Raw genomic sequence first — 26263 nt, forward strand, 5'->3', positions numbered from 1 at the left:
TCCTAGCTGCAATTTATTTATGTTTTTTTTTTTTTTTTTTTTTTTTTTCCGATCTTTTGCTTTTTGAAGGGGGATAGATAGCTTGATTCTTTCAGAATTCATGTTTGCAGGCTACAAATACATTGGTGTATTCCTTAGAAATCTCGGTGAAAGGCGGTGCTGATTGAGCTGGTGTGATAATTGGTTGCTGTAAAGGTGGTTGCCAAGAATGAAGTTGGGTTATTCACTGTATCTCTGTGTGCAGCGTTTTATTTTTTCCTGTGTTTGCTGTTGATTTCTGTGTGAGAAAAAAAGCCAAACCTTTGAAAAAAAAAAAACAACCTTCCTCTGTGTAGTTTATACAGAGGGATATATTGGGATAGTGCTTGGGATAGTGGGAATTCTGGAAAGGAGCAGACAGCAGTTTTCTTTTTAAAACATACATGTTGGAATTTAAATCTGGCCATATTTATCTGACTAACTTTAAAATCATTTGTAAACCTACTGTTGCAGGCAGCTGAATCAGAGTTTTTGGAGAGATGAATTTTTACCACAACTTCCTTTTTACTTTCATGTGCGGTTTTTTAGTTACAAGGCTTAAATAGTGTTAAACATGTCACTCAGTTATTTAAGCTATACATCCATAGCTGTTGTGATTTAAATATAACTGAAATGAAGCAGAAAATACTATTCAGTGCATAAGTGTTATACAGATACAAAGCTAATGCTTTACTTACGCCTGAGACTTGCACAGTCTTGTGTTCAGTAGGCCTGGTTTTCATCTCTATTAGTTTTGTTCTGTGGATCTGTTTTTCTGTTTTTACCAATTATCCCTTGCTTTTAAAAGAAGAAAGGAAAAGATGGAAGGAACAAGTGCTGGGAAAGCTTCTGTTCCACTTCACACAATTAGCATGGAGTGTGTGGGGTTATTTATATTTATTAATAATATATTTTATATAAAAATACCATACCCTTATGGACTACAGCCTCCATGATAGATGTGTGACTGCAGAATGAAACTTTTGGGATGGTGTGTTTTTGTTTTTTACAGTGAATTTCTAGGTTTTGCAAACGTATTACTAACTTTTTAGCATACATGCTGTCATCATCTAAGTGTTCAGACAACCTGCAGCCCTGAGAGAGGTCATCGAAGGACATAAATTCATAAAACCAGTATAAATTAAAATTTTCGACAGGGAGGACCGAGTAACGGCAGTCAGGTTGGTGCCGCCCCCCGCCATGAGGGCCCGCCCCTCCCCTCAGCGCTGCCCCTTCCCGCCATGAGGGCCCGTCCCTCCCCTCAGCGCCGCCGTCCCTCCTCCGGGCCCCGCCCCAGCCGGTGGCCCCGCCCCTCGCCGGCAGCGGCGGAGCCGGTGGGCAAGATGGCGGCGCTGGCGGGGTTGCGCGCCCTGCGGAGGCTCTGCAGCGTCGCGCTGTTCTTGTCCCAGCTCTACGTGCTCTCCGGGCGCGGTAAGCGCGGCTGCCGCCACTCTGCCCGGTCTCCCCGGGGCCGAGAGGAGGCAGTGGGGTGGGAGAAGGGGGGTGGCAGGCGGGGGAAGCTGCCACTTGACCGCGGGCGCTGGGAGGCCCGGCGGCGCCTCAGCGCCTCGCCCGCAGGCGGGGGCTGTTCTCCCGAGCGTCCGAGGCCCGTCCCCGGGGTAGGGGCTGGGCGCGGGCCCGGCTCCCCAGTGACCGAGCCGGGGAGGTGACCGTGACCTCGGTCTGTGGAAGATGCGTTGCCCCTTTCCTGACTGGGCCGAGGGGGGAACCTGGGCCGCGGCGGTTGGGGCCGGTGCTGAGGTGCTGGGTGTCGGGACGAAGGGCGGGCCGGGCCCCGCTGCCCGGGCGGCCTGCTGCGCGGGGCTGGCACCGCGGCCTTTGTGTCGCTGCGGCTGGGGAGCGGTGTGCCGGCCCGGCCGCTGCTGGCGGGGCAATGGGGCCGCTCGGCACCCCCCGGGCGGTGGCTGTGACAGAGCGCTCGGGCACTGCCCCGCAGGCCGTACCTCTGGACGGCTCCTGCCCTCCCTGTCCTGGGAGTCGTCCGGACGAACGTGGAGCCCGTGGGGAGACACAGCCGCAGTGCCAGCCGGCTCCTCTGTCAAAGTAGCTGCTACATTTCTTGATTAAACAGTTCTGTTCTCTAGCAAATGCGGTGTAAAACCTGCTTTCCAAGCAGTATCTTTTTAATTCTTATGAATCAAAAAATTAGACTGCATTGAAATAAACATTGTTTCTTGTCTAAAAGGAAAGGTTCAATTCTGATGTTCATTTTAATGTTTACTGTAAATATTCTACTATTTCTAGAACAGGAAAAGATATTTTTATAATTTAAAAACTCTCATTTCACTTTCCACTTGTAATTTCCTATGGGCATACTTAAACTGTTTCTGAAGATGAATTTTATTCTAGAAATATCACTTTCTCCTTTTTTTTTTTTCTTGTAGCGGGATCTTTGATGACCACAAAGCATTCACAGCCACAGTCTACGTTGGCAAAAAGCCTAACTTCAACAAGTACAAATGCTCCTTATTTTAAAGTAGCAGGTACAATATTATATTGTTTCTTTTGTTTTTCTTACACGGGATTTTTTACTCAGTGTTTGAGTTCAATAGTAAAGTTATTGAATTACTCCTGAGAAACCCGTGTGTGTTCTCACAGGGGTAATAGACATTATAGTGTAACACATTATGAATTACTCTTCGATGACCTTAACAATGAGTTTGGATTACATAATTAGAAAATTGGTGCATTTAAGAACTTGCAACTAGAAAATGGCCACTTAAACTGTCGTTCATGTGTTTTATACCCTCTTGGGATGGTGGAAGTTCTTGTAAGACTCCAGCATTCTGCAGAAACTTGTTACTGTTCCTTACCCAAAATAAATACAATTTTTGTAGCTTACTAAGGGGTGCATCAAGATCAGCTGAAACGCTGTTTGTGCTAGTAATTTAGGAGGTGATTCTGAACACATACAAACAGCAAATGGCTGAGCTTGCTGGAAACCTAATTAGACCTGAACTAAAAGTAGGTTACACATGTCAACCTGCTTCTCTACCTAAACTGATTACTTCCTCTGAGAAATACTGGCTGAGGTGGCACTAATCCATGCTGAGCTCACTCAGGTGCTGTGCTGTCCTGTGTAGACCCCTGTGAGATCCTCGCAGGGTACCCTGCTGTGGTGAGTGCCTCACTTGGCTAGCACAGTGCTTCCCACAGCACCCGCTTGTAATGCTGGTCACTGAATAACAAGGAAAGCTCTTTATGGAGTCAGTGTGTGTGTGTATATATGTATAGATGAAAATGCATGTATGTATATATATACTTCAGACTATATAGGGTTTTTTTATTCACTTAATTTTATTCACCTTTCAGAAAGTACAGAAATTCCATCTTATGTGACTAAATGTCCTAGCAACGGGCTCTGCAGTAGATTGCCACCAGACTGCATGACATGTAACACAAATTATTCCTGTGTATATGGGAAGCCGGCCACTTTTGATTGCAAAGTCAAGCCACATGTTCATTGTCTTGTAAGTAACCTGTTACTTTTAAACTCCAAATTAAGTCATGTAATTAAGCTACGTCATCTTGTCATGAAGTGTAAAAAATTGATTTCTAGGGTCTTACATCAGCAATTTGCAGGTCTGTGGTACACTCACTTGTTCAAGTGTAGGCCGTTGGTGCAGAGGCAGACCTACCTTCTGTGTTTTGCCTTTCTTGCATTGGATCTTTTTGTCACGCAGCCGTGCAATTAAATTAAATCCATTTGTTGGCCAATTGAGAGTGGGGAGGCTAATTATCTGTCAGAGATACAAACTGATTTTACAGGTGAGAGTGAACAAGTCCTCCTTTTGGCAGTAGCCTTAGCCAGATTCCATCCTGCTTTGGAGGAAACAGGAATGTTGAACTGTGCTTTAATAACTCCATTTTCTAGTGTTCTACATAGAGGTACCAGAGAGAGTAATTTACCCAAAATGTCTATACATTACATGTAATTTGATACTGCACACTGTGATTTTACTATTATTATTTTTTTATTACTAGTGAAGTGATAACGCTGTCTCTTACAGGACCAGAATAACCACGAGCAGGAGAACTTTACAATTACCATGACATGCCAGTTCTGCTGGCAGCTTGCACCAACTGATTATGTATGTACCAATTCTACCAACTGCATGACGGTTTCCTGCCCGCGACAGCGATACAACGCCACGTGTACCGTACGGGACCACATTCATTGTCTAGGTAAAGTGGGCTAAAGCAGCTTCTGTAAAGAAGCTTTTTTTCTAAATAATTTCTTAACATTTTTTCTAATGGGTCAATGCAATGATTGTTTGTGTCAGTTGCAGTAACAGCCTGCACCTCGATTAGTTTGTTGAGATATTTTTATAGTTACATTTTAATTTTAAAGCATAAGTGACATCTAACTGTAAACACTGGGTTTTAATATTGTTGTATACCTTCACGTGAGAGAAAATAGTTCTGTTTTATTTTTGTCAGCTTCTATGAGTGAAACTAATTTGAACACCACTGATAGAATTAATTCCAAATGTCTCAGTGGGAAAACTTTAAAAATTCCTGCTGGTTTCACCCAGCTAGTTTAATTCTTCCCTTATTTGTTCAGTGACCTTGCGTGTTCTCTGATGGGAGACAAAGATGGATGGAACAGGGGACTGGAGAGTATATATGAGGTTTTGTTTGTCTGTTTCAATTAGCATCAACCCTTTTAGACTCTTACTAGAGAAGTACAGTATCTTCTTGCTTGTCATTTTCTTACTCGTTATGTGGTCTTTGTTACATTATGTTTTTTTTAATGTTTTCTAATGCTTAGGTAATCGTGTCTTTCCTAAGATGCTCTACTGCAACTGGACCGGAGGTTATAAGTGGTCTACTGCCTTGGCACTAAGGTACACAAGAACTGTTGTCAAGCTAAAGTAGATAATGTTGTTAGAAATAGATTCATTGTTTATAGAATCTTTAGTTTCTGTGGTTTTCTACTTTGTGTTTTTTAATGGTTTACTGAATAGCCAATGTTTCATGTAGTTTAGTTCAGAATTTGGAGGCATAGGATGCTGGAAGATTGCATATGCAGCAATCCTGGCTGTCTTCAGTACACACAGCTTCAGGGAAAACATTTACACTATTTCTGCATCAACTGTTCTTTCTACAGAGTAAATGTCAATGATTCTAAGGTTTCACAAAATTATCCATTTTCTGAGGGGAGAGGACATGTTTGCTTTTATTCTCTATGGTGTCAAATGAGGTGCAAATACTAAAAAAAAAAAAAATCTGCAGATTTACGGTTTTTTCCTCCATTTTTTTTTAATATGTTTTAAACAATTAGGGTTGAAAATTGTCAGAATTACTTCTTGGTATCTTTATAGCTTCTCCTGGCTTAGAAACGTCAAGATACGTTTATAAATTTGAGAGGTTTTGGTTTTATTGCTTGTTATGAATGAAAAGCTGTCACATCGCTGGATAGTATTAATTAGCTAAGAAATGGTGCTATTTCATCAAAAGCTTTCTCATTTCATAACCCACTCTGCGCTTTTTGTACAAAAACTGTATTGTTTATTGAATGAGGTGGAGCAAAACTATCACCAGCTTGTAGGTATGTCAGAAGGAAGTGTGTATGGAACTGAGTTCATCTAAAAATAGTAATAGTGAATCATGTTTTTATTCTTACAGCATCACCCTCGGTGGATTTGGGGCCGATCGTTTCTATTTGGGCCAGTGGCGGGAAGGTCTGGGAAAGCTCTTCAGCTTTGGTGGACTTGGAATATGGACACTAATTGACGTGCTGCTAATAGGCGTCGGCTATGTGGGACCTGCAGATGGGTCTCTCTATATTTAAATGCAGGTGCAACATCTTTCAGAGGGGAGTAATTGCTTTGGAAGGGCTCTAAATAAAAGAATGTAGGGATCTGAGCCGTTAAGGTAGGATGAAGAACAGCTGTTCTTTCTATGTGCATACATGTTAATGTACAGTATCTGTACTTAGTCTGCCTTTAACTAAGGTAAAATAAAGGAGTGGATCACTGAGTAAGTTGAAAATCATTTCCGCTCTCCTATGGACATGCCTACGGACACGCTCTTTTTCTATGAAAACAGTTGAGCAGGTCACCAAATTCTGCACTGGGCTTGAACTGGGATGATCTGGCGAGCACCAAAAGAGATGCAAACTAACTGGAGTTGTTTACTTCGTATTTGTATGCTTGACTTTAAAGCTAACTTCCCTAAATATGTCACTAATATATTCTTTTTTATTTATTTATTTGTGAGGGATAATTTATTTGCCTGAATTCCTCTGGCTGTGTGTAGGTCGCTGCGGTTTATGATGTTACTCAGACTCATCTCTGTGCAGGGATGTGCCAGGAGCCAGCCTTTGCTTAGTGACTCGTGGACTTAAAATTGTGGGGGTTTAGAATTAGACTGCAGTAATGCTAAACGCTAAACATGAAGTAGATGTTAGGATTGTTGCAGGCTCTTTACTTTGGTTGGGTTGGAAAGGTGCAGTTTGTCCTCGTGTGCTCGCAAGTTGCCAGGTTGCTTTTACCGCAGGGCTGGGGAGGTGGGGCTGGGTTTCCCGCTGGGGAACCCCTCGGTGCCCGCCGCCGGTGCGGGAGAGCTGAAATCGGTGTCGCTTTAATAAACTTGAAGCTTTCACGAGATTAACTCTTCCCGGTGGTTTTTATGGCCTCGCCGTCCCGCGGCGGTGGGCGGAGCCAGAGGGGGGCGGTGCCTGAGGGGGGCGGTGTCAGTGCGCGCCCCGCCCCCCGGCGGCCGGGCGGCGTCATGGCGGCGGAGCGGGACGGGGCCGGGCAGCGGGAGCTGAGCCTCTACCGGCGGCTGCCCAAAGTGGTGAGCGCGGCGGGGGCGGCCGGGACCTGCCCGTGCCTCCGGCGGCGGGGGCCGGGCCGGATCCGGAGCGCACCGGCACTGCGGGGGGGCGGGAGGGGGGTTTGCCGTATTTCAGTTGTTAACAACCGAGCGCTTTTCTGCGCTCTTTCACCCCCCCCCGCCCGTTTGCCGTTCTTAGTCTCGGACCTTCTTCCCGTTAAATCTGCCGAGCGCGAGCTTTGTTTGCTGTTTTCGCCCTGTTTTGCCCCAGGCTAGCCTGGCAGCCCCGCCTCTGATAACGCTCTTTTTCCCGTGTCCCGAAGGGCGGTGCCGTATCGCGGGGTGTCTGTGCCCCTCGGCCCCGCCGCTTTATCGCTCCCCGGCCTCGGGGCCGGCAACGGGCTGGTCCCGCGGCGGGAGCTCAGGCGGCGGCCGCGCATCTAACCCTCCTCGGATCACACCGTCCCCGGGTGCTGCTCGCCAATAAGCTGTCTGTCGGGGTTTATGTGTGATGTCTACCTGAATTCTGAGAGTATTTCGCTTTCCAGACTGAAAAATGTGCCGTATTGGGCGCAGCACGTGCCAGAGGTGGTAACAGCCACAGCTGCTGGTGTCCAGCTGGAGCTGAGCACCTCCGTGGCTTGCAATAATCTGACCCCTTTTCCTCTCCTTGTGAACATAACGCTTTTAAATAGGAATCTGAAATATAATACTTAACAAAATTAAAACTAGATGTTGAAGGAGTTACAATTTCAACATGTTTTCTGGTCAAAGGCTTGAAGAAATATTTTTCCTTTTTTTTTTTCCCCCCCCAGTGAGAAGGGATGTGTTTGGGGGGATGATAAGACAGCAGATGCTTTGCAGTTACCTTGTGCAGTAGTGGGGAGGGCACCAGGGACCCGTTCTGTGTGTCAGGAGGCAAGAGAGCATAAGAAGGAGCCCAGGTGAAGCGAGGAATGGAGCTGAGGATCGTAGGTGTGGACCCCAAAGGCAGGTCCCCCCCCCCCCTAGTGAGAAGGGATGTGTTTGGGGGGGTGATAAGACAGCAGATGCTTTGCAGTTACCTTTTGCAGTAGTGGGGAGGGCACCAGGGACCTGTTCTGTGTGTCAGGAGGCAAGAGAGCATAAGAAGGAGCCCAGGTGAAGCGAGGAATGGAGCTGAGGATCGTAGGTGTGGACCCCAAAGGCAGATTGTCAAGAAAAAGGTAGGCAGAAAGCAGTTTTGGACAAAGGAGGGCAGTTACTCCAGCTGCTGTCAATGGGTAGAGGTAGTGTCTTGCTGGATTTCTGGTGTGAGTTAAAACCTCAAAGTATGAAAAAAGAAAGGTGAGTGGATATACAGATTTGCTGTTTTCGAACAATGTACACATACATTTCGCTTGCAGTGGATGGGGTTGCTATTTTCAAACAACGTACACATACATTTCGCTTGCAGTGGATGGGGAGAGAGTTTTTTGAATCCTTATTACACTTTTCTTAATTCTGAGGCAGCTGTTGGCTTCCTCCACACCTTGAGCTGCCCCATTCCCAGAAGGAGCTGGGGAGCTGCCTTTTCCAGAGCCAGCCGCGCTCTCGCCGGGATCAGTCTGGCAGGAGCCATGGGGGGAGAAGGAACAAACGGGATGGTCCCGGTTGAAGCAATCCATGCAAAAGCATGAGGAAATCATTACTAGCTGAACACAGAGATAGCTGTTATAGCCACGGGGGGAGAAGGAACAAACGGGATGGTCCCGGTTGAAGCAATCCATGCAAAAGCATGAGGAAATCATTACTAGCTGAACACAGAGATAGCTGTTGTTTCACTCTGAGTTTGAAAATAAAATAATAGCGTAGGATTCAAGGGCAGTAACGCAAACAAGATGTAGAAGCCATCCTTTTCACTGGAAGCAAATCCATAGGCTTTTTTTCTTCTTTAGGAACTTCATGCTCATTTGAATGGCTCTATCAGTTCTGCCACCATGAAGAAACTTACAGCCCAGAAGCCGTGTCTTCAGATCCAGAATGGAATGACTGTGATTGACAAAGGAAAGAAAAGGACCTTAGATGAGTGAGTGTACACGTGTGTGAGAGCGATGGACGTTTAACGAGTATCTTTTAATTGAGTTAAGAACAGAGAAATGTATGGCCGGTCAATGGGTAGAGGTAGTGTCTTGCTGGATTTCTGGTGTGAGTTAAAACCTCAAAGTATGAAAAAAGAAAGGTGAGTGGATATACAGATGTTGCTATTTTCAAACAACGTACACATACATTTCGCTTGCAGTGGATGGGGAAAGAGTTTTTTGAATCCTTATTACACTTTTCTTAATTCTGAGGCAGCTGTTGGCTTCCTCCACACCTTGAGCTGCCCCATTCCCAGAAGGAGCTGGGGAGCTGCCTTTTGCGGAGCCAGCCGCGCTCTCGCCGGGATCAGTCTGGCAGGAGCCATGGGGGGAGAAGGAACAAACGGGATGGTCCCGGTTGAAGCAATCCATGCAAAAGCATGAGGAAATCATTACTAGCTGAACACAGAGATAGCTGTTATTTTATTTTCAAACTCAGAGTGAAACAATAGCGTAGGATTCAAGGGCAGTAACGCAAACAAGATGTAGAAGCCATCCTTTTCACTGGAAGCAAATCCATAGGCTTTTTTTCTTCTTTAGGAACTTCATGCTCATTTGAATGGCTCTATCAGTTCTGCCACCATGAAGAAACTTACAGCCCAGAAGCCGTGTCTTCAGATCCAGAATGGAATGACTGTGATTGACAAAGGAAAGAAAAGGACCTTAGATGAGTGAGTGTACACGTGTGTGAGAGCGATGGACGTTTAACGAGTATCTTTTAATTGAGTTAAGAACAGAGAAATGTATGGCCGTGTACACGGACTGCAGAAAATGCATATTCAAGTTTTAGTTACAGTACAATCTGTTAGATTTTTGTTGCTACTTGTACCTATACAATAACTTCTTAGATGTTTGCGTACTAAATGGCAATCTCATATTGATTAATTCCCTTTTTAAAGGATTGAAAATTTCCACTTGTAGCGTTTGCTCTTCAGAGAAAATTGACTCTTACATTTTCGTTTCTGGGAACTTTATGGGGTTTTTTGTGCTTAAAAAATTTTGGTGGTAATAATAATAATTTCTGTTGCAAATGCATTGTCAGCATCTAAACTCAGCAATTGCCATTCGGATGGTCTGTGCATTTTAAGCTACAAGCTGGTTATTTGAGTATAGGGAGTACATGGTTCCAAAGTGCAGATTTTTCTTTTTTTCGAATACTCATTTTGCTGCTCAACATTTGTCCAATTAACCTTTTAAAATTTTTATTTTAGATGCTTTCAGATGTTTCAGATTATCTATCAGATTACCACTAGGCCTGAAGATATTTTACTGGTGAGTTGATTAAAAGTTTGCTTAAAACACGCAAGAAACACACACAGTCAAAATTAGTTGGATTGACAGCTTTGGGTTTGGAGTAACAACATCAGCAATGGTCCCTTCAATTGGAAGTCAGAAGAATTATTGTAAAACACATAAATTTAGAAACACGGGATTTTATATAACCTTTACATTTAATTTTTGTGAAAGCAATGACTTTCCAATATGGTGGTCATTATCACCATTCAGCTACTTGGACTGATAATGTCTTAAAAATGTGATTTGTTAGTTGCTACCAAAGTTTGATTTACCTTGGTCTTCTGTTTCTCCTGTGGTTCAGTACGTACAAAAACTACAGAACTAGAATTGTTCTTTGTTCCCCACTGAAAAAGTGTTCCAGGCCAAAAGATATCCATCAGTGTCTTTTAGTGCTGTCACAATGCTGAATACACTATTTCTTAATCAGATAACTAAAGATGTTATTAAGGAATTTGCTGATGATGGTGTCAAGTATCTGGAATTGAGGAGCACTCCTAGAGAAGAAAAGTCCACAGGTACGGTCTGTTCTGGTTTTTAATTTGTAAGTCTGACATGCTATAAAACTTAGTTAAGACTATGCTAATAACAAGTAAAGTCAGATTTAGTTGGTTCAATAAAAATATACCTTAAATATAAAAGCAAAGATTTATCCATGTAAAAACATGTAATTTTACGATTAGATTATTGGGGACAAAAATGTGTTGATTATAAATATTACACAAGAACGAGGGTTATTTGCTGTAGTATGATGTCTGAGTCTGCTAATATTTTGAATAGCTGATTTTTTTGTGTTACTTCATTTTTTAAAATTTTTTTTATATGTGGTTTCATAGAAACACATCAGAGAAGTCCTGTTGCTACTCTCTTGTTCACACTAAGTTACTTTCTTTCAGATACTTAGGAGGAGATTTAATTCAAATGTATGCTTCGAAGTAAAGATATTTTTATATATATATGATTCTATTGATTCTATATTTATAAGCAGAATTAGAACTATATAGATTAGAAGACTATGGACTAAAATCAAAGATGCAAAATGAAACTTATAAGGCTGGAGAGCTGTGTCTGTGACATAATACAATTAATTCAAATATGTTTATTCCAAATGTGTACATGTATTTGTAGGTATGACCAAAAGGATGTATGTTGAAACTGTACTTGAGGGTATAAAGCAGTGTAAAGAAGAAGGCTTGGATATAGATGTCAGGTAAATACAGCACGTGGAGTACCTCTGTTTCAAGGTTTTGTGCAGTCTGATGCTCGGTCACGGTTTGCAGAGAGATTTACAAACCATCAGTGTAGGAAACAAAATTGTGCTTAAATCAGATTACGTGAAATGAAAACAATCAATTCGTATGGAAATCTGAATTTTTATCTTCCTTTTTACTGATAGAGAATGAAACTTGGTGAAACTTTTCAGCTCTGAGGCTGTGCGTTCTCTGCAACATTTTGAGAAAAAGCGGTGTTTTTGATGAAATTGCATTAAAGACTCCTTTTTCATGGCCAGATTCATTGCAAAGATTTTGCTTGATTGGCTGTACAAGCAGCCTGCTGTAAAGGAGAACCGTCCCAACCAGCAGAAAAGTGTCAGGGGGTGTCAGTGGCTGTTGCCTGGCTCTGAGGCTGCGGGTAGCAACCCTTGTTAGATGTGTTTGTGGAAGCTGAAGAATTCTCATTCGTCTTGTGCGGCTCCAAGAGGTCTCTGGCCCCAGGGTGTCTGTCCCTGTCCCTCTGGCCGCGGCTGTGGCGTTTCAGGCTGACCTAGTGGTGTAGCTTGTGTCCCTCTGCACTTTGGCACCTTCATTCCTTGGACAGTTTCCTGTACAAATACTCATACTCAGCCATGAAGGACACAAAGTGCCATTTTTGTTGGTATCAGACTGGTTAGTCTCCAGGATTACAGCCTGCATTTCACTTAATGGATACTTTTCTATCCTAGGTTGCTGATAGCCATAAACAGAAGAGGTGGCCCGGACGTTGCCAAGCAGACTGTTAAACTTGCTGAAGAGTTCCTTCTTTCCACTGATGGGGCTGTAGTAGGAGTTGACCTCAGTGGTGATCCCACTGTAAGTTTTTTGGTTTTCTTTGGTCTGTACTTGAAGATAAGTATATAATGTTATGTAAAAGCAAGCAGTTCTAATCATATTTTGTTGGTTTAAGCTTTTTTCCTGTTTGTTGCTAGTTTGAAGGGATTGCTTGCAGCCTGGACACCACGTTAATCCCAGTTGCTGTAAGGAACAGACACTCCAACAAAGAATCAATAGATCAATGTGTGACAGTGAAGAAAGCCACTGAAAAGCAGTGTTTATCTGGGAAGTGTCTGTTACTAAATAGTCCCAGTCAGGTTTACTGGGTTGAGGCAAGTTAAATAATATTACAGGTTGACACTAGTCTAAATTCTGTTTAGATGCACCAAGTGCTTATTGTGTATAAAGAGAGCCAAAATGGTTGAGGAAGGCTGTCAAGTTGTGAGGAAATGGCTGTGGGTGATTGACAGCGTAGAAAGGATATCAAAATCGAGATAACTGGTATGTCAGTGTTTTCCCAGTTTGTCTGAGTTGTGCCCACAGAGCAGAACATTGGGTCACTTGGTGCATTCAGAACTGAAGTAATGGGAAAAGGAAAATAATTCAATGTAACTGTATTTTAATTAAGTGTTTTGGTATTGCTAGACTTAATTATTGTAATAGGAGGAGTTTGGTAGAACAGGCTGTAGAATGGTGATGTGTTTCTGTCTTCAAGGCAGGACGTGGTCAAGATTTTTTTGAACCACTCTTAGAAGCAAAAAAAGCAGGCCTGAAGCTGGCATTGCATCTTTCAGAGGTAAGAGTTTTCTTTCTTTTGGTGCTTCTCGGTAATTCCCGTTGCATAAAAACCTTGAGGAAATTAAAATTTACTTCTGTGCATTTTGAACTTCTCAGGCCAAAGTAATAATGGTTTGGGGCATTTTGACAAAAGCAAAGCAAACAAGGAGAAATCTTCAACAATCTTTCCTGAATCAGAGCTGTCAAATTATTTTTTACTGTACTACGTCTGCTCTGGGGTTGGGTGGGAATTTGAAAATTATTAATATTCCAAGAGATCCACTGTTTTCTTCCTGGTATCTTCTGAAAAGTCACATGTAGTCAAATTTGCATCATTGTCATTGTATTTGCTCTGCTTCCATCAGTAGGAGGAGCTGGGTTTCATACAGAACATTGAAGTGGTGGCTGAAGTGTAATCTGACGAGTCTGACAAATACTGAAAATATTTTTATTTCTTCAGGAAATTAGGCACGATATATGATGTCATGGGCCTATTCATACTTACTTCTTTTTCATTAAGGAGGCTTTTGCAGGGCATTCCTGCGTGCTTCTCTGAAAATGTACTTCTTAGATGTCTCAGTGGTCTCCTGGTTTTGTTTCATTTTTTGTTTGTTTTGTTAGTTTTGGCCTCTTGCAGTTTAAGTTCTTCGTGCGCCATTTTTTTAATCCCTGTGTAAAAGAGATATTAAAGGTCTTCTTGACTGGATAGTTTTGAAACTGAAGTTTACAGAGCTGATTTGAACTGAAAGTGCTTCAGAGCTGCAAGTAGCGGGGCTCTGTTTTTACGTTGCCAGTTGAGGGTTCTGGCTCCTTCAGTTTGTAGTTCCCAGTTGTGAGTCGCTTTCATGCACTACTTCTTTCTTCTAATGCAGATGTTTAGCTTCACTAACACGCCCTTTTGGATAAGATAGGCTGTGAAAATAGAGCTTGAAGTCTCTTGTAATTATTTAATGTGCTGTTCTATGCTGCCTTGACAGAATGTGAAATATATCCTCTCTAGATTCCAAATCAAGAAGAGGAAACCAAAGTTCTGCTGGGCCTGCCTCCTGACAGAATTGGACATGGAACATTTCTCAACGCAGCCACAGCGGGTTCAGAAGAGTTAGTGCTGCTCGTTCGACAGAATCAGATACCTATTGGTAAGGAAAAAGCTTCTCAACTACCCAGCCAGTAACTGAGAAGGAATTGATACCAAACGTGCCTCAGAAGAGATTACCAAGTATTTGAAACATATAAAATCAAGGAAACAACAATAGCTGATTTTAATTTTCATTCAGGAACAGAAGTAAGTGAATTAATGTGTCAAAGCCATGTCGTTTGTTTTGATATATATCCTTGTTTCTTCTTTTTTTCCCCTTAGAATTTTGCATGACATCAAACATCAAAACTCAGACAGTGCCCTCCTGTGACAAACACCATTTTGGATACTGGTACAACATGGGCCACCCTGCAGTGCTTTGTGTAAGTTTTTTGATTTTAACCATGTTTTTAGGCAAAGAGCCAAACTAGTGTGAGATTGGAGGAGTAAATCTCCTGTTGTGGATCAGAGCTGACTTACTAACAATTTCTGAGCTTGCAGCCACTCATCTGCTTATAGGAGGTGGAAATGTTCTGTTTGAAAAATGCCTCACAAATGGGAATTTTTAGTATTTCTCTTGGTTTTATTGTAAAGCAAGACCTTTTTTTTCTGTATAGATAGAGAATCAGCTGTGCATGCAATTAACTTCTTAACTGAGAACTGACAGATTTCTCTTCAACACATTGGTCCAGTGTTTGCATTTAAGCTTATGCTTCCCTGGGTGTTCATTGTGTTCAGATCTTGCCAGCTCATTAAGGTCCTTAAATGTCGAGGTGCCAAGTACTTTTGCTGGCATATTAGAGCGTTGTGCTTATTATTCAATTAAGCCTCAATCCTTTCTTGTATAAAGTATTTATTATTGAGTTTGAACGCTGTTGTAGTAGGTGAAAAATAATTCATGAGTAGAGCTTATTTCTGAGATTTTCAATTGTGAAAAGTCTGGATAACCAAGGAGGTAATTACCAACAGATGAAAGAACCATGGAATAAAATGTGAAACAGCAAGAAAAAACTGGCTTGTAACATGTAGAAGAACCCCTTTTTGATGTAGAAGAACTAATTTTAATTTTTTTCTTTTCTTTCCATTCAACTCCAGACTGATGATAAAGGTGTCTTTGCAACAGATCTATCGCAGGAGTACGAGCTGGCTGCAGAAACATTCGGTCTGAGCCCGTCCCAGGTGTGGGATCTCTCCTATGAGTCAATCAACTACATCTTTGCTTCCAGTGACGTAAAATCCAAGCTAAGGGAACGGTGGTGCCAACTGAAGCCAACCCTGTTTGATTAAAAACTCTTGTTCTAAGCAGCTTGGATGTGTTAGCTCAGGTAGTAACCATTTCTGACTGAAGTCCCTGGGTTTTTTCAAACTTCAGGTTTATAAATGCAGCCCATAAACTGTGCCTGTGAAAGGAAGGTGATGGGAACCCCTCCCGTGTTAGTGGGGACAGAGGTAACTGTTCTTCCCTTGTTGGGAAGGGCTCCTGACCACTGACTGAAATTCCAGGTGTGTCCTCACCTCCTTTCTCTCAGTTGATATGACATTTTTTAAAAATAGTTTAAATATGTCGTCGTACTACAGATGTGTGAGTCAGAACACAATAAGGGCTCAGCTGCCAGGGCCGAGGATGTCTCTGCTGGCAGCGTTCTGCCATCGGGGGGTGTGGTGTGGACATTTGGGGTTTGAATTGTTTTTAAACAGAAGTTCTGAGCAATTGGTTGAGTGTGAAGATGGAAACAAACTCAGGGAGAGTGAGATACTTGTCTCAAAGGCATTAAATGTTGCCTGTGTTTCAACTGGGGCACAGGTGTGACTGCTGCCTGCTGTGGATGGCGTGGTGCCTCTGGTGGTGCCTCTGGTGGTGCCTGGTGACACACTCGGCACCGCTCGCATTTACACCAAGTTCAGAATCTTGAACGCCTTCACAAACCGTGAGCTTCTGGGGAATATGGTCTAATTCTTCAAATGCTTTGTAGAATTGCTGTTTGTTTCTCATAAAAGAAAAAAAAAAAGCACTAAAAATAGCTTGAACCTCTCATGTTTTCGAAACCACTGCTTCAAGTGTGCGTGTGTGTGTGTGCGCACACTCGTGTGCATGGGAGCTGCAGGGGAGTGGGGTGTCCCACCTGGGGCAGGACTGGGGGAGTGCGGGGGCACCAGGAGCTGGGGGGGCTCCTCAGGTCATCACAACCCCCGTGAACACACACCCCAGCAGGAGCCGAGGGCAGTGCTGGGGGGGGGCTCCTCGGGTCTGGCAGTGACAGGGCTCGTGCCCCTGTTGCTGTGTCTGTGCCCGGGTGTTGTGATAGTGGGACATCACAACCCCCACAAACACACACCCCAGCAGGAGCCGAGGGCAGTGAGGGGAGCAGCCAGAGAGGGTACTGCCCACCCAGCCTTGCTCAGTTAAACTACATCCTGGGCTCCACAAGGATTGCTGAAGAGAAATATGGTGACACACAAGCTGTTTGTGACTTCTGTTTTGTTTTTTTTTTTTAATAAAATCAGCATTAAGCAGTTGTTCCAGCTCCAAAATGGCAATAAGAAAGGGAAAGTAACTGGAGGAGAGCAGAGAAGTTGGGATGGCCGTGTGGCTGCCTGTGGTTACCACAGAATGTGCTGCATGCAGAAAACATTCCTTCTGGAGATGGGGAAAGTTGTGTAAAGCAGAACCATGCTTTTATGTGTTCTTACCTCAACTCAGACCAACACCTCACACTGACTTTCTATTTATAAACTGCTTTACTTCCCAAATAGTTTGCCTGACCATGTTACCTTCCGTTGTTTGATTGAGTTGCGTTGTCACTCGATGTTTGATCAAGTTTGTATTTTCTTTCTACAAAAATAATTGCTATGGTAAATATATTCTTTTTTTATGGCATTTTGTTTTTTTTTTTTAATAAAATCAGCATTAAGCAGTTGTTCCAGCTCCAAAATGGCAATAAGAAAGGGAAAGTAAAAAAAAAAAAAAAAAAAGGAAAAGAGAAGTTGGGATGTCTGTGTGGCTGCCTGTGGTTACCACAGAATGTGCTGCATGCAGAAAACATTCCTTCTGGAGATGGGGAAAGTTGTGTAAAGCAGAACCATGCTTTTATGTGTTCTTACCTCAACTCAGACCAAGACCTCATGCTGACTTTCTATTTATAAACAGTGCTTTACTTCCCAAATAGTTTGCCTGACCATGTTACCTTCCGTTGTTTGATTGAGTTGCGTTGTCACTCGATGTTTGATCAAGTTTGTATTTTCTTTCTACAAAAATAATTGCTATGGTAAATATATTCTTTTTTTATGGCAAAGCTCTGTACAGACAGGCTGAGCAGCTCTCTGGGATGCTGGTTACATGTATCTGTGCCTCAGGGTAAGTGGGCCTACACCCCAGAGACAGTGTTCTCTTGGAAAACAAGTTTTAGAGTATTTTTATAGGTTGTGGCCTTCTAATAACTCCAGTAATAGTATTTGGTTTATTAGTGAAGAAAAACTATCAACTTCCTGTTTATTTATTAAGCGGTCCTTCTCAGTGGTCACTTTATTGGTCAAGTGTAAAACTTTCTAAAGCAAAATGACTGATAATGATGAGCTTTTTAGTTTCAGATGGCTAATGTTACACGGGTGTTACACAGAAGGAAGTTTGTTTTTTAAGGTTTACGTGTTGAAGGTGACGGGCAGACGTGGTCACTCAGAGAGCAGAGCCCTGGTCCGTGCTGCTGTTACACCTCCTTTTTCCCTGCAAGCATGCAGTGTCTCGGGTTTTGAACACGATGGACTGCTACATGTATCCTCAGTATTTACATTTAATTGACTTCCACCTGTCTTCAAAATAGTGCCAGTGTTTTGAGGGAGCCTGGAGGGTTCCACCTGGGTGAAGTGGGAGCACCAGGGATATATTTGGGTGGCTGAAGCAGAGTTATGTGGAGCTGGGGGTTAACTCTCATAAGTAAAACTGCAGAGGTTCCTCCTTTGGGTTCTGGTAGGTTTATAGTTAGTTTTAAATGCTTCTTGCTGAGCCTGCTGGTTAAATTCAGAGTTAACTGCGAGAGAACCATTGTTCACTTCATAATACTGTATAGAAACGACTGTGAGATACAGCTGGAGTGAAGGAAGTGTCAGTAACAGGGCAGGGGACTTCCCTCCACAAATGCAGTGGAAATTCTGAGTATTTATAGAATTTCATATGGTATAAGATGAGGTTTAAGTATCTATTCAGGTGCAGATCAACTTAATTTTTAAAGTAAACACCACAGATCTAGACCGAGTTAATATTTTTGTTTATTTCCATCTGATTAGATAAGATAACCCTTACAAAACAGTCTTCAATGCTCAGAGTCTTTATTCACATCACATGAAAATACACATTTTGGTCCTACTGAGCACCACTGCCTTTGGAGACATCTGCAAGAAAACAGAGTCTGCAAACCCTCTGCTCCTCAAGGTGAGGGCAGAAACACCCCGCAGCTCACCATCGCACGGCTGCTGAGCTGTAAGTACTTCCTCGTTGCTCTCCAGCATCGCAGCTTTGCAGGGCGTGTAGTTAGAGGAGTGATTTCTGTGCCTCTTTCGATATTTGGGCATCTGGAACTGCTACGTTACAAAACCCCCGGCAGGGCAGGGCAGGGCAGCGGGTGAGAGCGTTACGTGGGTTAGAGACTGGAGCGAGGCCGGGAGAGCGGGGGCTGCTCGGGCTGGAGAAGAGAAGGGGGGGCTGATCACATCCACGTGTTTAAATACCTGCTGGGAAGGGGGGAAGAAGGTGGCGATGGCTCTTCCCAGCAATGCCCAGTAACAGGAAAAGGGGCGGCAACTGGAACAGGAAATTCCACCTGCAGGTAAGGGAACACCTTGTCCTGTGTGGGTGGCTGAAGGTGGGGACACGTGGCCCAGGCCAGCTGGGGAGCCTCCAGCCGCGCAGATGTTCAAACCCCCAAGGGAGCTGTAGTGGACCCTGCCTGAGCAAAGGAGGTGGCCTGGACAATCTCCAGAGATGCCTTCCAACCTCAGCGAGCCTGAGACGCTGAAGCGAGTATATAAATATGCACATGATAAAGTCTCTATATGAATATAAATATGCACATGATAAAGTCTCTATATGAATACAAAACCTTTGAAAATTAAATACTGACTTGGTCACTCAAGTGACAATTTTTCACCAGGCTCGAACAAAAGCAGTTGAGTGACTTGTAAAACTGCTTGATCTATTCGCTCTTCGCAGCCTTCCTCCTCTCACCCCCGTGGTGGAACCCCTTGGTGCCGTCAGGGCCCTTGGGCAGCCGCAGCACCCCGACGGGCAGCCCCTCTGCCTTCTGTATTTTCCGAAAATTGCTATGGTAAATATATTATTTTTTATGGCAAAGCTCTGTACAGAGCGGCTGAGCAGCTCTCTGGGATGCTGGTTACATGTATCTGTGCCTCAGGGTAAGTGGGCCTACACCCCAGAGACAGTGTTCTCTTGGAAAACAAGTTTTAGAGTATTTTTATAGGTTGTGGCCTTCTAATAACTCCAGTAATAGTATTTGGTTTATTAGTGAAGAAAAACTATCAACTTCCTGTTTATTTATTAAGCGGTCCTTCTCAGTGGTCACTTTATTGGTCAAGTGTAAAACTTTCTAAAGCAACATGTATCTGTGCCTCAGGGTAAGTGGGCCTACACCCCAGAGACAGTGTTCTCTTGGAAAACAAGTTTTAGAGTATTTTTATAGGTTGTGGCCTTCTAATAACTCCAGTAATAGTATTTGGTTTATTAGTGAAGAAAAACTATCAACTTCCTGTTTATTTATTAAGCGGTCCTTCTCAGTGGTCACTTTATTGGTCAAGTGTAAAACTTTCTAAAGCAAAATGACTGATAATGATGAGCTTTTTAGTTTCAGATGGCTAATGTTACACGGGTGTTACACAGAAGGAAGTTTGTTTTTTAAGGTTTACATGTTGAAGGTGACGGGCAGACGTGGTCACTCAGAGAGCAGAGCCCTGGTCCGTGCTGCTGTTACACCTCCTTTTTCCCTGCAAGCGTGCAGTGTCTCGGGTTTTGAACATGATGGACTGCTACATGTATCCTCAGTATTTACATTTAATTGACTTCCACCTGTCTTCAAAATAGTGCCAGTGTTTTGAGGGAGCCTGGAGGGTTCCACCTGGGTGAAGTGGGAGCACCAGGGATATATTTGGGTGGCTGAAGCAGAGTTATGTGGAGCTGGGGGTTAACTCTCATAAGTAAAACTGCAGAGGTTCCTCCTTTGGGTTCTGGTAGGTTTATAGTTAGTTTTAAATGCTTCTTGCTGAGCCTGCTGGTTAAATTCAGAGTTAACTGCGAGAGAACCATTGTTCACTTCATAATACTGTATAGAAACGACTGTGAGATACAGCTGGAGTGAAGGAAGTGTCAGTAACAGGGCAGGGGACTTCCCTCCACAAATGCAGTGGAAATTCTGAGTATTTATAGAATTTCATATGGTATAAGATGAGGTTTAAGTATCTATTCAGGTGCAGATCAACTTAATTTTTAAAGTAAACACCACAGATCTAGACCGAGTTAATATTTTTGTTTATTTCCATCTGATTAGATAAGATAACCCTTACAAAACAGTCTTCAATGCTCAGAGTCTTTATTCACATCACATGAAAATACACATTTTGGTCCTACTGAGCACCACTGCCTTTGGAGACATCTGCAAGAAAACAGAGTCTGCAAACCCTCTGCTCCTCAAGGTGAGGGCAGAAACACCCCGCAGCTCACCATCGCACGGCTGCTGAGCTGTAAGTACTTCCTTGTTGCTCTCCAGCATCGCAGCTTTGCAGGGCGTGTAGTTAGAGGAGTGATTTCTGTGCCTCTTTCGATATTTGGGCATCTGGAACTGCTACGTTACAAAACCCCCGGCAGGGCAGGGCAGGGCAGCGGGTGAGAGCGTTACGTGGGTTAGAGACTGGAGCGAGGCCGGGAGAGCGGGGGCTGCTCGGGCTGGAGAAGAGAAGGGGGGGCTGATCACATCCACGTGTTTAAATACCTGCTGGGAAGGGGGGAAGAAGGTGGCGATGGCTCTTCCCAGCAATGCCCAGTAACAGGAAAAGGGGCGGCAACTGGAACAGGAAATTCCACCTGCAGGTAAGGGAACACCTTGTCCTGTGTGGGTGGCTGAAGGTGGGGACACGTGGCCCAGGCCAGCTGGGGAGCCTCCAGCCGCGCAGATGTTCAAACCCCCAAGGGAGCTGTAGTGGACCCTGCCTGAGCAAAGGAGGTGGCCTGGACAATCTCCAGAGATGCCTTCCAACCTCAGCGAGCCTGAGACGCTGAAGCGAGTATATAAATATGCACATGATAAAGTCTCTATATGAATATAAATATGCACATGATAAAGTCTCTATATGAATACAAAACCTTTGAAAATTAAATACTGACTTGGTCACTCAAGTGACAATTTTTCACCAGGCTCGAACAAAAGCAGTTGAGTGACTTGTAAAACTGCTTGATCTATTCGCTCTTCGCAGCCTTCCTCCTCTCACCCCCGTGGTGGAACCCCTTGGTGCCGTCAGGGCCCTTGGGCAGCCGCAGCACCCCGACGGGCAGCCCCTCTGCCTTCTGTATTTTCCGAGCCAACATGGGGCTACCCACGGGGCTCTTCTCCTGTGTCACAGTCTGAGCTTTTCTCCTCTGCACCCAGGGGCTGCCCGAGGGGGTGACGCTGCTGTCCGAGGAATAATCCGTACCTTTCCGTGCCATCTCAGGGCTAGTGCCTGGGTTGAGCTTGCTGTCCTCAGCCAGTGGAGACTTCCTGGTCACTTTTCTTAGTGAAGATGGACTGTTCCAAGGACTCGATCTGGGTGACACGTTAGGACTCAAATGGTTGGTTGGATGAATGACGGGGCTCAAATTACTCCTGGCGTTCGTTGTGGTGCTTCTGCGTCCTGACAGCGGTGACGCCGGGTTACTCTCTGGGTCAGAAGAGCTGTTTGCTGAAGATTCATCACCAACAAACTGAAGTTCCTCAACTCTCTTATTAAGGGATTTAGCCTTCTTAATGCTCTTGCTGGTGTCCTCATCACGGTTCTTGTCTTTGGGAACCTTTTTCTTTGGAGGTTTCATGCCTATTAGGACAACCTTCATGCCGGTCTCTTTCTTTTCAGCACACATGAAGTCATGAGCACGTACGGCAGCATCTACTTCTTCAAATTCTATAATTGCACATTCCTGAGTTCCCAGTTGGGTGTACCTGCTGCTGACCCTCCTGATGTCAGGTGGTAGATCCCTACCAGGCTTGAGAATACGAACTGATGAAATTGCACCGAAAGTGACAAAGGCTTTGAGGAGATGCTCCATTAGCCTTTCTTGCACGCATCCGTTTTCTTGCTGTTTGTTACCTGCCTCCAGCTCAGAAATCCTGTGGATGTCATACACCAGTAACATCCTGGTAGGGAGGTTTTCACTTGGAAACACTGGAACTGGAGTATTTCTTCTAACCTTCTTGTTATCATCATTGAGCTCAAGAGTGTCCGAGTACTGCAGGGCATAGGCTGTGGTTCTCCAGTCGCGGGTAAGGTGCTTCACCTTGAAGACAGACACAGGTTAAGCAGCAGAACTAATCAAACCCACTCAAACTAATTGCAGAAAGTGTGCAAGGCAGATGCAGGTTCCAGTCTATAGACAGAAACGTGGATTTAAGTTTCATGTAGCAGAACGGAGTGAAAAAGTAAACCGTTTTCCAGCTTAAAGGGCAGCAGTGAGCTCCCATAAAGCTCGTGTCCTGTTGAATCTACTGAAAATAGGAACTGACACCAAATCTAAAACTGAAAATCATTACTTTAGCTTAAAGCCTGCTCTAGTGGTGTTCAGTCATTCCATAGCTAGGTCTGAACCGTGACCAAAATGCATGTTCTGTGCGATTTATTTTGTTAAATTTGCCAAACAAGTAGTTTTGCCAAGTTTAGGACTTCATTTTATTGAACTGATTTTTCCTCTCTCTAAAATCTCACTTTAAAACCTCCCAAACTTCTCCATTTCCAAGGATTGTTTTTAAGAGTTTATCTGTTATGGGTATAATCCGTTTGTGGTCTGAAGAAACAGGGAGTGCTTTAACTTCTAGACTGACCAGCTCTGCAAAACTGTCAGACTTGGAATCTTGACAAAGTGCTTCATATGCAATTTTAGAAATCAGTTACCTACATACGTTTACATAGGCATTCCTAATGTAAAAAAGAATAAAACCTACCTCACCTTTAAGTGACTTCAATTATCAAATAACTGTCTACTACTCTTAACTTTTGGATCTCCATATATTTGGCAAAGGTCAGATTCACCATCCCTTCTCAGAGACAAGAAAGTGACTTCACCAGGATTATTCAGCTACTCATGAGTAGCTCATCTAGAAATGAACTTTATCCAATGTCCCACTGACTGTGCCCCATTGTCTCCCAGAATGATAATTTAAAAGCATAGTTGCTTAAAAGCCTATGAGTTCCCCAGTCAATCACTAGTGAGTTCAGCAATTAAAGTTCTGGCTGAAACAAACCTAATCATCACATTAAAAACTCCTGAGAGAGGCAGATAATAAAAGAAGTTATTTTCATCTCATCTCTCCTCCTGTGTTTAGATTCATCAGGCTTACACAAGGCACAAGTCTTACAACGTTAGCTTACCTTCTTAAAAGAAGTGAGGAGTTTAACGCTGACATAGCCCATCTTATTTCTTCTCACGTGCTTTAGAAGGAAGGCATCTTTCTCAAGGTTCTCATCTGAGAAGTAATATTCAATCTGTGCTACTAACTTCTGGATCAGGTCATTTTCTGGTGGTTTCCAGTTCTGGTCAGTCTCATCATCATTTTCCCCACTGCTGGGAAACAGTTAAATCATTTTATTAACAGGTCTTCATCTTCTGTTAGTAGATTTCAAATAGTCTTTCAAAATGAAAAGGGATAACTGTAACGCTGGCCCAGTCTGCCCAGAGAAGTTGTGGATACCCCATCCCTGGAAATGTTCAAGGTCAGGTTGGATGGGACTTGAAGCAACTCAATCTAGTTGAAGATGTCCTTGCCCATGGCAGGAGGGTTGGACTAGGTGGCCTTTAAAGGCCCCTTCCAACCCAAACTATTCTATTCTATACAAAGGTAGTTGATAAATCAATGTCAGTCAACATTGATTGAAAGAGAAAAAAAAAAAGCCTAGTAATTCACAACTTTCATTTACTTATTTCTTTATTCAGAGCTTTGTGACGGATATACTTGTCAAAACAGTTAGGACAGACTGGAAAACAACCTTTTAACACAGTGACTCATCTGGCTATTAGTCACACAAGAAACTAAACACGTATCTGCATAGAGAATAGATTTGGGGTTTTAAGTATCAAAACTCACAAACAATATATTAAATTGTCTGGATATAGTCTAACCTCTTGACAAGTTTTTGCAGAGTTTTGAAAAGAATCAGGTATTTATTAATAAGCACTATGTGGCAATATAATGTGCAGCATTAAGTTGATGTTCCAACACTCCAAGTGATGTACAATCACTCCAAGGCAGTGCAAGTCTGTTAACAAAAACTAGCAGGTACCATCCTGGGTGCCTGCTGATGGGATGTGTGGCTGCAGCAATTGTTAAATTTCGATTTCTATTGCAAAGCATACTTTAGACTGAGCACATAATAAAAACATTGACCTTCCAAGCTCAGATTGTGCCTGTCTGCATCCAAAATCAACTTCAACTGAGCAAGAATAGCTTTACTCCATGCATAGGAGAACCACCAGTTTTCCTATAAGCAGTCTGAAGATTTTTCTGAAGCACCTGGCAGCTAAATGGCTGTGGGCTGAATGTCACAAATACTGAGATCTCCCAAAGAACAGTGGTGTCTTGACCATGAGGAAATAGTTTTAGTTTCTTATGTTACAAAACCTAGAAATTGAGGAAAAATAACTTAAATTATCTGCTAGCTTAGCTGGAGACTGAAATGGCTGAGTCCCAGCAGTTTTAGACCATCACTAACAGTTTTCTAAATCTCTGGGTAAATTATTTCCTATCAGATGTTGCATTCCCAACAATAAGGTTACATGTAAAAGGCAAAAGCATGTGTGAACTCCACTCACCTACTTTACAGCTCTCTCCATGGCAATAACTCTGCCCCTTCCGGCATCAGGAAGAGGCTGTTTACAAAAATGCAACCTCCACAAGGACTTAATATACATCAGCACTGTGTTACAGAGCTTGAAAAAAATAACTACCCTGTTTTCTAGCCAGGGCCAGCCAGAAGCTCGTACACAAGTAATATTGTCAAAAAAGCCCAAATGTAAAAAATATTCTGAATTTAAGAAATCGGTAAGTGGAATGCAATAGTGTAGGCTCCTGTACAGAATTTATAAAAATACAACAGCCACACGTAACTGTGGAAAGACGAAGCAGACCTAGTGTAAACACTTGTGTCTAGCTACGCTTGCCTGCTGTTTCTGTAGGGCAGTGTTGACAATTCTGGCAGCTGCAGAAAACTGCCCCAACTACCCCTCTGCAGTTTAAAACAATGCACTGCAGTTCATTCGGAGTGAGTGCTGGGATATGAAGTCAGAGAATCGATTAGAAACAATTGATCTACAAACAGAATACTGAATTTCATACTACTGTGCCTAAATCTTTAGGTGACTGAATTTATTACTGCATCTGCAGCATTAGTACCGAACACAAGATGAACTGCAACTAGTGAGCTTTGTCTCTTGGCAGTTTTCTGGCACAAAAATCCTGGATGTTCCTTTTACGAGAGATTCTGGTGGGCATCAAAGCAACTTCAGGCATCAGTGATAGTTCCTGCAAGTTACCGTTAAATACAGACAACACTATTGCCATTATCAAACAGTAACGTGCAGATTATAAAGTGGTAGTTACTTCTGTGTTTACACTGCTCTTGATTTCACATCTGGCCAACTTGTTTCCAAAGCCATAGAACAGGTCTGCTTGTCTGCATCTAAATTCTGCTAAAGCAAACCTGCGGTTCTATGCAATAAATACCTAACGGGAAAAAAAGAGAAAACACAAATCCCCAGAACAACAACCAACCCCAAGCCTTTTCTGTAAAAGGCAGTGAAATGGGAATGTCGGAGACACCCCAGCCCGGCTGCGGGGAAGCCACGTCCCGCCCGCGCCGGCCAACCCGCGGGCAGCCGGACCCGGCCGGTGCCCCGGGGGGCACGGACAGCCCGGCCCGAGCCC

At 43.5% G+C, this 26263-nt stretch overlaps 3 protein-coding genes across 4 annotated transcripts in view; 2 read left to right on the forward strand and 1 right to left on the reverse strand.

The window, feature by feature from the left end:
- Positions 1-1327: 1327 nt before the first annotated feature.
- TM2D3 (TM2 domain containing 3) lies at positions 1328-6021 on the forward strand. Its single transcript, XM_014944725.1, has 6 exons — positions 1328-1449; positions 2424-2522; positions 3352-3509; positions 4050-4224; positions 4811-4886; positions 5668-6021. Exons 1-6 carry the CDS (start codon positions 1362-1364, stop codon positions 5831-5833), a joined length of 762 nt encoding a protein of 253 aa, XP_014800211.1. The 5' UTR covers positions 1328-1361; the 3' UTR covers positions 5834-6021.
- Positions 6022-6162: 141 nt separating this feature from the next.
- Positions 6163-16117, forward strand: ADAL (adenosine deaminase-like). Of its 2 annotated transcripts, XM_014944723.1 has the most exons (10): positions 6163-6840; positions 8736-8866; positions 10130-10190; positions 10642-10729; positions 11340-11421; positions 12154-12280; positions 12957-13037; positions 14019-14157; positions 14379-14479; positions 15192-16117. In XM_014944723.1, exons 1-10 carry the CDS (start codon positions 6673-6675, stop codon positions 15381-15383), a joined length of 1170 nt encoding a protein of 389 aa, XP_014800209.1. In that variant the 5' UTR covers positions 6163-6672; the 3' UTR covers positions 15384-16117. The 2 variants fall into 2 exon arrangements, with proteins under 2 accessions (XP_014800209.1, XP_014800210.1); XM_014944724.1 differs by lacking the exons at positions 6163-6840; positions 8736-8866 and adding an exon at positions 9352-9589.
- Positions 16118-20615: 4498 nt separating this feature from the next.
- Positions 20616-26263, reverse strand: part of LARP6 (La ribonucleoprotein domain family member 6) — a 6477-nt gene continuing 829 nt past the window's right edge. Inside the window, exons 3-4 of the mRNA XM_014944297.1 lie at positions 23715-23907; positions 20616-22626 (exon numbers count right to left, since the gene is read on the reverse strand). Of these exons, the coding sequence (XP_014799783.1) occupies positions 21553-22626; positions 23715-23907 (1267 nt within the window). The 3' untranslated portion in view covers positions 20616-21552. The remainder of the gene's footprint in view (positions 22627-23714; positions 23908-26263) is intronic.

Source organism: Calidris pugnax, unplaced genomic scaffold (assembly GCF_001431845.1).
Source record: "Calidris pugnax isolate Ruff unplaced genomic scaffold, ASM143184v1 scaffold70, whole genome shotgun sequence".
Taxonomy (NCBI): Eukaryota; Metazoa; Chordata; class Aves; order Charadriiformes; family Scolopacidae; genus Calidris; species Calidris pugnax.